This window comes from Castanea sativa, chromosome 1, assembly GCF_040712315.1.
Source record: "Castanea sativa cultivar Marrone di Chiusa Pesio chromosome 1, ASM4071231v1".
Lineage (NCBI taxonomy): Eukaryota > Viridiplantae > Streptophyta > Magnoliopsida > Fagales > Fagaceae > Castanea > Castanea sativa.
In genome coordinates, this window is record NC_134013.1 from 81,628,408 (window position 1) to 81,640,945 (window position 12,538).

Below are 12,538 nucleotides of genomic sequence, written 5' to 3' on the forward strand. Positions count from 1 at the left end.
ATGGTAGGATAATTTAGGAATGTTGTGAAATTGTTATGTTCCTAACTTTATATATTCCATTTGGTGTTAATCTATCACCTGAATTCGCCATAGCATCAACGCATTTCTTTGTTTCCGTATAGCTACGTTCCACTCAACATTGAGGGAATGCTTAGATGAAATTCCTGCATTCAATAACAACATTGGATAAGAGCTTGTTCGGATGTTGTTAACCATTAAGAGATATAACTAGTTCCTTGGCATCTATTTAATTGTGTAATCACTGGATTCCTAAATCTTTAGCAAGCACCAAACTATCAAGTAAGGCCAAAATTCTACTATGAAACTAATTGCTGAACCCAAAGCCAGCTAAAAAGCTCTCAACCAAAGCCCATTGAACTATTGAAGTCCCTAATGAGGCCTCCTCGGTTAGCAAGACCTGGATTGCCCAATGAGGAGCTATCAATGTTCAACTTAAACCAATCTGCATCAAGCTTTTTCTAGCTATAAGTTGAAGACTTGGGTCCTGTTAGTTGCCTTCGAGTACTTTGTCAAAGGACGTCTTATCATGAATCTTGTGATCAACAGCGACACCTACCCTTCAGATCACTTCAGCAAGCCCAAGCCAACGGCCAAATTTGGATATCTGTGGGTTGGGCTTAGTACCCTACCAAACAAATGGGCACAAGTAAACATTTGTTTAGGTTATTTTCTGAGTAAACAAGACTAACAAGTCAAGCTCAAATACAATAATGTGTTTAGTAAATATGCTTGTGAACATAAGACTCAATTTAATTATATATCTATATAAAGAATACTATATTTTATATGTATATTTTTTCTAAAAATATACTTATATAGACTTGGTGTGCATTTGGCATGGTGAAATTTGCCAGTTTATTTTACTATTCAGCTTATTTTTGGTACTATTCATGAGCTCACAGCACTTTTTAGTACTATTCATGAGTCTTGTTGTACTATTTCAACTAACTTTTACCTTTATCTACAATACTTTTAGCAAAAAGTTTTCAGTTTCAGCAAAATAAACGGATCTCAAACAAACCCTTGACAATGGATTATATGAATTTGTAAAATAGGTTCATATAATGATAATAAATTATTATTTGTGATTTATTGATAATATAAACAGTATATTCATAGTAAAAATGTATAGATTTGTGAAGGGGTAACAAATTTTAGTCATGGTTTTACTATATATGGAGAAAAAAATTAATTAATTAACTCATGAATAAGCTCGTGTTTGTTCTAATAAGAAAATGATTCAAGCTTAAATATGTAACCTTGTTTAGTGATGAACTCAAACTTAACTTGTATTTGAAGTTATATTAAATGAACAAACCTGAATTTTTTATACTCAACTCAACTTTACTTGTTTATAACCTTGCTCAATACTCAACTCAATGCTACGTGGTTTGCCCACACAAAAAATATATATATATATATATATATATATCCATGAATACATCTTTAGAATAGCTATTATTGTAATCCTCATAAAGTACAATTTGAAGATAAATTATAAAACACTAATTATACGATGACGCCAAAAAAACATATTATCTTATTTAATAGTAATTGTTTTTTTTTTACAACCTTCAATGGAAGAAAAGAAAAGGTGAAACTACTTTAAGATGTTTTTTAATAGACAATAACTATATAATCCCAAGGCACAAACTTACAACCAAACTGCTCCACAATTGTCAAAAAACTTGTAATTCAATTGCCACCTTCTAATATTTTTAAGGAAGATGTTTAGGGTTTAAATCTCTCCTCCCCACCTCATTGTATTTGTAACTATCAAATTATCAAATTTTTTTTTTTTATCCCCATAACTGTCTTGTAGTCGAGTGGCATCTAGGTTCCTATGTAAGTACTAGGATTCTATCCCCCACGCTTACCAGCCAAAAAAAAAAAAAAAAAAGACCACAACCATGTTTTCTTCGTGAGTAATACTTGTTATAAGTGATTGACTCCAACATTTTGGTGTTTCATAATCACATACCTAACCCTATGTTATAAGCACCCAATCAATTTGATGGTCCAAAAAGTCGGTGTATGTTTTCTATGTATAAAACGTGTTTGTCTTTGACCATGGCTCGGTAAAGTTGGGCGAAAGGCAAAGAAGGTCGGTGATCATTTATTTGTGAAATTATATAATTACAAAAGTCAAGTAATCATGGAAATTGAGGCAAATCCTCCTATTGTGTTTTGCATTGGTTTGATTTGCTTTTTCAAAAGTACAGAAGAAGGTGTGAAAGACAACACAAATGAAGTGGTCGTAAGTCGTAACATGCACCAAGAAGTGAAATCTCTCACGCAATTCATGCAATCAATATTTTACACGAATTTATGTATCATGAATTGCTATTTGCTATTTGTGTGATATACAACATTCGAATGGTCAATTTCTATTCTAAGTTGCTAATGGAATGAGCCTTTTCATTCTTGAATTATTGTACCATTTGTTGTTCTCATGAAGCCTGCCGGTAATGCTGAAGTTGTGAGTTCGAAAACTTATGCGCCCTCAATAATGGTGCCAAGATTTTGTGATCTAAAAATTTTAGCATGTCAAAAATCTTATAACTTAATTGGTTGGCACTTCTGGCTAAAGTTCAGATTCTCCTCCACCAACTATTGAATTATATGTCCCAAAAAAAAAAAAAAACATGGTTACTCAATTATCACAATATGTGTATCATATAATCGTCTATAATCACATAATATATCATACATAATTATATGATTAATAATTAATAAAACTTATCATATTTACACATATAATACAAGTTACGTTTTATGCATATAGTTTTATGTCACCTTGTATAATGTGTTTCCTTTGAAAAATATTAAGAAGAAAATAAAGGCAAAGAAGAGAGAAAACAACAAATTAAGGTAATTTGGCCTTAGAGACGGGCAACAAAATTTCAAAGTGAAACCATATCTTTATTATTATTATTATTATTTTACATGTATCCATGAAATGGTATATATAAAAAACAGAGTAGACCTATTATTAATTGTAATCTTAATACCTTGGTGGCTTTTCAATACCAAATAGTTCATAATATTGTAGAAAACCGTGGTTCCTTGTAGCCTATGGCCCTATAGCATTCTAACGAAATGAATTCCTATGATCAAAGTTCTAAAAATTATCTGGTAAAAAAAAGTTCTAAAAAGTATAAGATACTACTTCAATTAAAACTTTATTATTGAAAATTTAAAACAAATTAAACATCACGATTTTAGACATTTCAAGACCATCGCATACCCTTGGTGCGATAGTCACTTCACAAGTATAAATGCTTGTGGAGTGTGGGGGGCAAGGGCCGGGGTTCAAGTCTCCAAGAAGGAGCTTCACACACATATACACTTAGATTAAGCTAGAGTAGAAATTCTATCTTGTATAAAAAATAAAAATAAAAACACATTTCAAGTTAAACATAAATCTCTCTCCAAAAAAAAAAAAAGTTAAACATAAATCTACACGTTCATAATGTTCCAAATTTCCAATTCAAACCATATACCTTTGTAGTGACGTCATTAATGACGTCATTAATGTCATTAGAAACGTCAAGAAATACTAAACAATTGAGTTACAAGATTTTTTATGTTTGAAATTATAGATGGGTACTCAGGATTTTCACCTCTCGGGCCAAGGGCTTTTTGCCTTGTAACCTTGTTTGGCTTGACACCTTGTATCCCACATTAAAGAGAACTCTTCCCACGCGCCGAAGAGAGGAGTGTACCATCAGACTCCTCCCACTTTCTCACTTATAAGCTTGTGCCGAAGAGAGGAGTATACCATCACTTATTAAGTGAGAAAGTGGAAGGAGTTCTCTTCGATGTGGGATACATGGTGTCAAGCCAAATAAGGTTACAAGGCAAAAAGCCCTTGTCTTTGGTTGTATTCTTGAAAATGCGCCAAAAATAAAAAATGCCTAAAGTAAATCTTACAACCCTATTGTTATAAAAAAAATAAAAATCACACAACCCTATTTTAAAAGAATAATAATAAATAAATAAAAATCTCAACAACTTCCAAGTAAATTTCATACATATCCGTGTTCTATTATAATTGTAAAGCAATAAATTTAAAGAAAAAAAAAATTGAAACCTTAAAAGCTAGTGAAATTCTTTCCTCTTCTACTCACAAATGTGGTTGACATTAAATATATCCGCACTTGGCGGCTAGGAACAAAGCACAGAAAAAAATTAGGTAGCTTCAGTTTGTCATATAAAGGCAGAGGTACAGGTGACTTTCAGGACCCATTCTATTATCCATACCAAGAAAAAAAAAACGCATCTTTCTCACATTCATTCACTCTCAAACTCAAAGACCCACAGAGCTTCAAGAAGGGGGGGCCTTTGTGCATTGGAGTTTCTGCAACTCTGCTCAGAATGGCTTGCAGACTTGCAGACTCTATGTTCCTTTTCATGGTATGCTATTGCTATCCCTTTTCTCTTTCTCAGACACCCTTTTGGTTTCTGCCTTTTTTTATAAAAAAAAATACTTCTTTTGGGTTTTCATTCTTTCTGGTTTGGAATTCAGGGCCCCCATCAAAAGCCAAGTGGAAGTCACAAAATTTTAGCACATTGTTCTCCAGGTATGTAACTCTTTCTCTCTCACTCTGTGTAGGATAAGTCTTTTCTTGGAGTTGTTGCTTCTTCAAATTTAATGTAAAGTTTGGTTATTTATTTTGGTTCAGATTGATTTTAATTAACTTCTTCATGTTATTTGGCCCAGATGGGGATTTAGGGTCTATTTAATTGTGCACCTCTTATGTTGGAGTACTTATAAACTCACTTGCATTTTTAAGTTTAGCATATAGCACATTAGATTTTAGAAATGGAGGCTGAAACTTTCTTGATAAAATGCTTCAAACACTTACTTTGCTTGCATCATACTAGTTATCTTTAGGAAACGAGTGTGAAAAACTGAAGGATTTTGTGCAAAAATAAGCAAGGAATTAAGGAGAGAGTGATATAGGAGCGAATTAACTGGAGCCTTCCCTTTAAGCCTTTCAGTTCCTGTTGCACAGCCCCCTTTTTTATCTTTTTTTTTTTTAATGGGTTAATAATTCACGCACCCCGTCAGGCTTGAATCGAAGACCTGACCTCACCGTCAATCCCATCCTTTTGGAGGGTGAAGTCAGAAGTGCCACTAGACCCAAAGCCTTTGGTGAAACCAACTTTTTTATCATCTTTAATCAAATGTCATTCTGCACTCAATTTTCTCTCTGTTTGGGAATATTCCATCTAGACCTTTAAAATAAACATCAGGTGGTTGTTGTGTTTATGATGGCAGCCACCAATCTAGTTTTAGGAAGATAATCAACTAGCTCCAACTTTCCCTTAACCTCAAACAGTACTGCGGTGTATCCATTATGAACAAACCTTAAGCTGTTGTGTATATTCTGTAGTTTTACATAGCTCCTACTTACAACTTTTTGCTGTAAAGTTTTGTAAATTGTTACAAGATATGGACTCAAAGTAGCAACTTTCTCTGCTATACTGCCACCATAGGAATTCACCAGTTCCAAACTTAAACTCTGGGGAGAGTGACAACTGCTACACTACTGGTAACTTTGGCTTTACCAAGTGCACTTGTAATGATTTAGCAAAAATAGAAAAAGCTCACTTGTTATGTAATCAAATATTTATCTTATTTGGTAGATACTTTGCCAATGGCCTACGGCCCAAGTGGCAACTGGACCCTTTGTAGTGGTCTAGTTCCAGGGTTCAATGAGTCCCACGCATTTTGAGCTTTAAAAAATAAAATTGGGTAGATACTTTAATGTTCATATAATCATGACCATGTTAACAGTATTTGGCTCACTAAGCTAGCATCAACCATATTGCAGGTTGACTGGCACCTTGTAGTCATCTATAAACTATTAAAACATTTGAAGTAGGTAAACTCAAGCTGTGTAAGCGCATTTGATAAACTTTATTAAGAGTTCAAGACTCTCATCCTGCCTTCCATTAAAGCACTTCAGCTTCGATGAAGCTTGGAGTTGATTCTTTCATTTTTTGTACTTCATACATGATGGGAATTTATCTTTCCCGTTTTCCAATCTAGTTTTGTCATTCAAATTTAGTATTAGTTCCTATACTAACAATCTTTCTCGAAGTTTGGGATAGCTTCATGACCCAAATGAACAACTTTTTGTTGACTGCCTTGGTCTCCTATAAATTTCCAGAGGATGCGTTTAAAATAAATTTGTCATAATACTTGCATAACCACCCTCTTCCCTCCCCCACACACACAGAAAGACAGATAAAACACATTATATGGAAATATATCATTTGCATTTCCAGTTTAGTTTAGTCATTCTAATCTAGTATTCATTCCTATACTAACAAATCTTTCTCAGAGTCTGGTACTCAGCTCCCCCCCCCCCCCCCCTCTCTCCCCCAAAAAAGGACAAAGATAAAACCAAAAAGTGAAAGCTTTCTCTTAGCATCTATATAGTTATTGTGGCTTCCTTAGGACAGTGAAAACTTGTACTTTGATTTTAACAAGATGTTAATAATGTATATACAAAACTTGGCCACCTCATCATCATTTTTTTGAATCACACTAATTCTGAATTGGAAAACATATAACTTCCTGTTTGTGAAAAAAAAAAATTGGATGCTTTCTAGGGAAGAACCTAAAGAATTTGGATCATGATCCCCTGTATACTTTTAACTATATTGAGTAGAACCTCATCTGCATACTGCATGCAAATAAAAACAAGAGCCTTGTTATGCCTAGGCCATGAAATGCATGTTTGATGATTGTAAACCTCCTATACAATGGAAAAATATCTTGTCAGCCAAGGGGATGAAACAATTGTTCCTGTTTTGGCTATCACCCAATCCTATAACCATAAATTTATATAGGGAATAAAACTTTGAATTCCTTATGAGGACTGGGTGTTTCTTAAGGACATTAGATTGTTGGACTGATGTGCTTTCAAATGTTATCTCTAATTATATTAATATGCAAGCAATAAACAAAAATCACTAATTGTAAGTAGTCTATTCTACTGGTATTATCAAGTTTTCTGTATGTATGGTTGTTATTCATTGTCAAAACTACGTGAGACTTATATTCATTTGAACTATCATTGCATGCGGCATTTCCTAAGTTACTATTGTAGACACCTTATATTGCTTATTCTGATAGACAGGCATATGTTATCTGAAGGCGGAAAGAGTCATCCAGAAGGGAATCAGGCATGAGCAATTTTTACTTCCAAAGAGAAAGAGTAGAGTTATACAAGCTGTTGCAATTCCAGTTGTACCATCTCCAGCAGACACTGCTGAGTATAGAAAACAATTAGCTGAAAGCTATGGTTTTAAGCAAATTGGAGAACCACTTCCTGACAATATTAAAATAAAGGATATCATTAATACACTTCCAAAAAAGGTAATGCTCATGCCAGATGCATCTTGCATCCCATCTCTTTTGTATTGTTTGCGCTCAACATGTCTTTTATGAACAAGATTTTGGACATTATTTGGGAGATTTATGGACCAAACACTGGTCTGTTGAGTGAGCAAGACTGTTCTTTGAACTCACTTGAGGCTGGATATGTAAACATAATTATTAAAAAATTGGTGATATTTCTGTATAATTTTCTCTTTTCCAAAAATTTTGAAGGTTTTTGAGATTGATGATGTGAAAGCATGGAAATCAGTGTTAATATCAGTCACTTCCTATGCATTGGGACTCCTCATGATTTCAAAAGCCCCATGGTATCTACTTCCTTTGGCTTGGGCATGGACTGGGACTGCAGCAACAGGGGTTAGTTCCATATACATCTTTACCATATGTATATTGCTTATGAAATTTCACTATGGGTCCTTCCCTCCTCCACACTTTTTGTTTTCCTGATATTATCACTTGTACATGCTATCTAACTCATATTTCTTTCTATCCTTGTTTTGTAAAGTTCTTTGTTATAGGACATGATTGTGCTCACAAAGCATTTTCAAGTAACAAATTAGTGGAAGACATTGTTGGAACCTTGGCCTTTTTGCCACTAATATACCCATATGAGCCATGGAGATTTAAGCACGATCAACACCATGCAAAAACAAACATGTGTGTACAATTTTGCCTCTAATTTTTCTTATTGAATTATCTCAAATATATAGGATATACCTTCAGACATACATACTCACCAATATATTATGGTACATGTGATATGTGGAATATATCTAATACATATACAACATCTCGACTGTTTTGTTTGTCCAGTATTCCATTTTTAGTTATCTGAATATCCTTGTCCAATTTAAGTCAATGTTCATTATTTTACTAACCACCCAATATCTCCCTGCCCTTCTTTTATTTCAGGTTAAATTTTTTTTTTTTAATTTTATATGGCAATTTTGAAAAGTTATAGATTTTTCTTTTATAGAAATTTTTTTTTTAAATCTTAATTTTAGAATTTTCTTTTAGTAACTTGATCCTAATCCATATGTTTGTATATGTATGTACATTTGTATATATGTATGTTAGAGGGGCAGCTCTATCCTTTTTATGGCTGTGTCACAACTTCTTGTCATGTGTGTTTATATATGCATATATAACTTCATTTATTTGTTGTTTGTTGGTTTGGTAGGTTTACAACCTCTGTGAAGTTGCCGTTCTTACTTCTTCCATTTTCTAAAATATCATCTCTATTCCCACCCATCTTTTATCTATAGGTTGAGTGAAGATACAGCTTGGCACCCTGTTTGGAAAGAGGAGTTTGATTCATCTCCTACTTTGCGCAAGGCAATTACAATTGGATATGGGCCACTTAGACCGTGGATGTCTATAGCTCACTGGTATGTTATGAAATACAAGAAATAATATGGGACAAAATTTTCATTTTTTAAATTTTCTTGGCCCTTAGTCCTTAGTGAAACAATTGCCACTAATGACTTGAGCAATAATCCGTATGTTTTGATTTGATACGTATCGGTCTCAACATTAACAAGCATCCTAATAGGTTGATGTGGCACTTCAATTTGAACAAGTTCAGACCAAGTGAATTGAAAAGGGTGAAGATAAGCTTGGCTTGTGTGTTTTCATTTATCGCAATTGGATGGCCATTGATTATCTACAAGACGGGGATCATGGGATGGGTCAAGTTCTGGTTGATGCCATGGTTGGGCTATCACTTTTGGGTAATGCCGGTTCCTGTTTTCTTGCAGTAGTATTTGGACCCAGTGTTAATCATGTTAAATTGATAACATCTTTCCATATCCTCTATCTATCTATATATGTATATATGTATGTATATATCCAGAAAATCCATTATACTGGCAGATGGTCCATAGATTTTGGTTCCTGAATGTTTAGTGGATGGTGATATACGCTGCAGAATGGGGGCTCCCTCTGTTACTGTAGGCACATTATGACAGATTTGAAAGCACCAAATTATGTGAATAAAATTATCATGGGCAATTTATTGCTTATTATTTAAATAGTTCTCTACTCAAATCAACTGTGCCTAAGGCCAACTACCTGAATTTTAATTTTTTAGTTCATTCATAAAATTTATTTTTTATTCACTCTGCTGGGAAGCATTCATGTTGCACCCCTTCTTTTACTTATCAAATAAATTAATAAACAATTCACGAATACTAAAAATAGTATGATGCAAGGCTTCTCACTCAATAAAAGTCTTATTACCTATAATAAAAAAAAAAAAAAAAGTATGATGCAAGGCTTCTCAGTGAATTGTTACCCAACAAAAGGCTTTCTGATTGAACTTAGGAGCATTGAAGTAGCCAATCAAGACCTTGTTCACCATGATTTAATCATGTTTTATTGCAGCATAACATGACATTATTCATGCATTGCTTTTGTCTGCTCGAATTCATTTTTTTTAAATGCTTCAGTTCTACTCTTGAAAAGATCTTGCTAAAATTTTGTGCCATTTTTACTTTTTGGCCCATGTATGATACTTTTACATATTAATTACAATTTTACTGGCCCTAAATAATTCTAGAATCCCCAAATTTACATAGTTTGCGTGATGCCTTGACAATCATTTGTGAATTCATTGACCTAATTATTCAGATTATATATTCTATTTGTGTTGAAGATTTTGTTTTTGTTTTTTGTTTGTTGTGTATTTGTAGATGAGTGTTTTCACCATGGTCCATCATACGGCTCCTCACATACCATTCAAATATTCAAATGAGTGGAATGCTGCTCAGGCCCAGCTTAATGGAACAATTCATTGTGATTATCCTCGATGGTAACATCTCTTTCTTTCTCCTTTGTGTGCGTGTCTATATCGTTTTTAATTGGCACAAAATCTGATGCAATTAGATGGTAAAATGCAGCTTATACTTAACAGCTTTCATATTGCTGTGGACACTTACTTTGTTATCTGTCCAAAGCTTGCTTAAGGATTTTGCCTTGGGTATCTAGGAAATCCCTGGGCCATGGGACATCTTAATTTATCCTTTCTTGATTTTTAAGTAGTTTTCACTTTTCATACTTGGTGTGCTGTTACTCTTAAGAGTGCATCCAGACCTGATTGTGCTCAGGCCAGGGGAGAAAGGAATATTTTTCTGTTTCAAAAATGTTTCCTGTGAAAAATATTTCTTCGATACTCACATTCACTGATTAAAGGGAGAATGACATGCATGCTAGTATGAAGCCATTAATAAGTCACTGAAGATTGTCTTTCAGATCATTGGTTGACTGTGATTTAGTTTGGGATCCACTTTTAGTGATTTCTAACGAAACAAATGTTGAAGTTGAGATACATTTCTGACTTGCTACTAAAAAATTGCCAAAAAGAAATATAGAGCTTTAATACCAATACGTTTGTTCTAGTGGTAGAATAACTAAAGTTAATTATGTACTATATTGTTGTAAGTAATCTGCTAACTTTCTCTCCTGGACAGGGTTGAAATCCTCTGTCATGATATCAGTGTCCACATTCCCCACCATATTTCTCCAAGGATACCAAGCTATAATCTGCGGGCAGCCCACAAGTCTCTTAAAGAAAATTGGGGAAAGGTAGGATTGATAAGTCCTTCATACACACGTGTGCATGCACGCACACACAGACACGATTCATGGTGACCATTATCTCGTGCCAATAAAGTTTCTGTTTTAATTCATTTTCTCTCCTATGTCATCGACAGTATCTGAATGAGGCTACTTGGAATTGGCGTTTGATGAAGACGATATTGACCGAATGCCATGTTTATGATCAGGAGCAAAATTATGTTCCTTTTGACAAACTTGCCCCTGAAGAATCTCAGCCAATCACATTTCTCAGGAAAGCAATGCCTGATTATGCTTAATTTATGGTTTGCCTTATGGGGTCCATTTCTCTTTGGTTCTTTCTTATCTGTTATCTTTTACTTTTTTGGAGCAAATTAGATGCGGTATTTCATGCATCATCTTTTTGGTATTTCTTAAGCTGTACAACACATTTTTAAGAACTCTGATTAATAAAGAAAGTTAATTGAAGGAAGGGAAGCTTCAAAGAAACTCATACTTCACTTTTTTTGCTAGATGGGACTGTATGTAGGGTGATGATGTCATTTTTTTTGGATTATCTAGCGAAAATCCTTCTTTTTTAAGGTGAGAGATTGGGGTTCATTAGGTAAAAGTGATAACAGTGAGATTCTCCTTGGATGATCAAAACCTCCTTTCTACTATCAACACAATATTGAATTCATATTGTCTTCTACTCAGATTGGGTAGATGTGTCAGAACTGACTGAGCTAGTGAAAATTTAAATCCAGGAGGATCAGGATGATATTGGTTGGATCTCATTATTTATTTATTTATTAATGACAGACGTGTCTTTCTTCAGAGTATCTCTCAGATAAATATATATGTTTTTGATATTTTTCTGACATTAAGCTCTTGTTATTGTTTACAATTTATAAACCTAAACAGCTAATGTAGACTGATTATTTAAAGATAAATAACACGTTTTTTTTTTATTAATGGATAGGACATTGGTAAATCATGTTTTGCCCTATTTTGTTGTGTTCTCTAAGTAGTCTTTAGCACAGGGGCATCAAGAGAGAGAGAGAGAGTCAACTGAATTAGTATTATATCCTTTTGGTGTCTTCACTTAAATTGGGATTTGATACACTTAAAAGAGTTTAAAATTTATCTTGGGCGTTGATCGATGAGATTAATACTGGAACAGAACCAGAGGAAATTATCTTTAATTAGTAGTTAGATATAAGAGTTGAGAAAAATAAAAAGGGAAGTATAAGCAAAGGATGGCGGATTTAAGTTCAGGCATGCAAAGGAAAAAAAACAAAGGGATAAAGGAGCTGGATTTGCTTTAGTCGGTATGATCATTCAGCAAATTTGGTGCACCAGAAAAGCTCTTTAAGTGCGTATCTTCTATGTTACAAATTTAGAATTTTTGAACACCCGAAACTAAAGCTACACGCCTACACCTACACCTAACAACTTTATTCCAAAGTGATTTAATTCATAAATCTGTCAACAGGTTTGGCAGTTACAACTGCTCACGTGCAAAGGCATCTCTCTCTTTCTTTGTGTGTG

At 33.9% G+C, this 12,538-nt stretch overlaps 1 protein-coding gene across 1 annotated transcript; it reads left to right on the forward strand.

Annotated features, from left to right (window-relative positions):
* The first annotated feature begins 4,248 nt into the window (after positions 1–4,248).
* LOC142615280 (omega-6 fatty acid desaturase, chloroplastic) lies at positions 4,249–11,480 on the forward strand. The gene is made up of 10 exons (XM_075788017.1): positions 4,249–4,437; positions 4,550–4,604; positions 7,176–7,414; positions 7,649–7,792; positions 7,941–8,092; positions 8,701–8,823; positions 8,988–9,165; positions 10,126–10,244; positions 10,903–11,017; positions 11,146–11,480. Exons 1-10 carry the CDS (start codon positions 4,399–4,401, stop codon positions 11,305–11,307), a joined length of 1,326 nt encoding a protein of 441 aa, XP_075644132.1. The 5' UTR covers positions 4,249–4,398; the 3' UTR covers positions 11,308–11,480.
* The last annotated feature ends 1,058 nt before the right edge of the window (positions 11,481–12,538 follow it).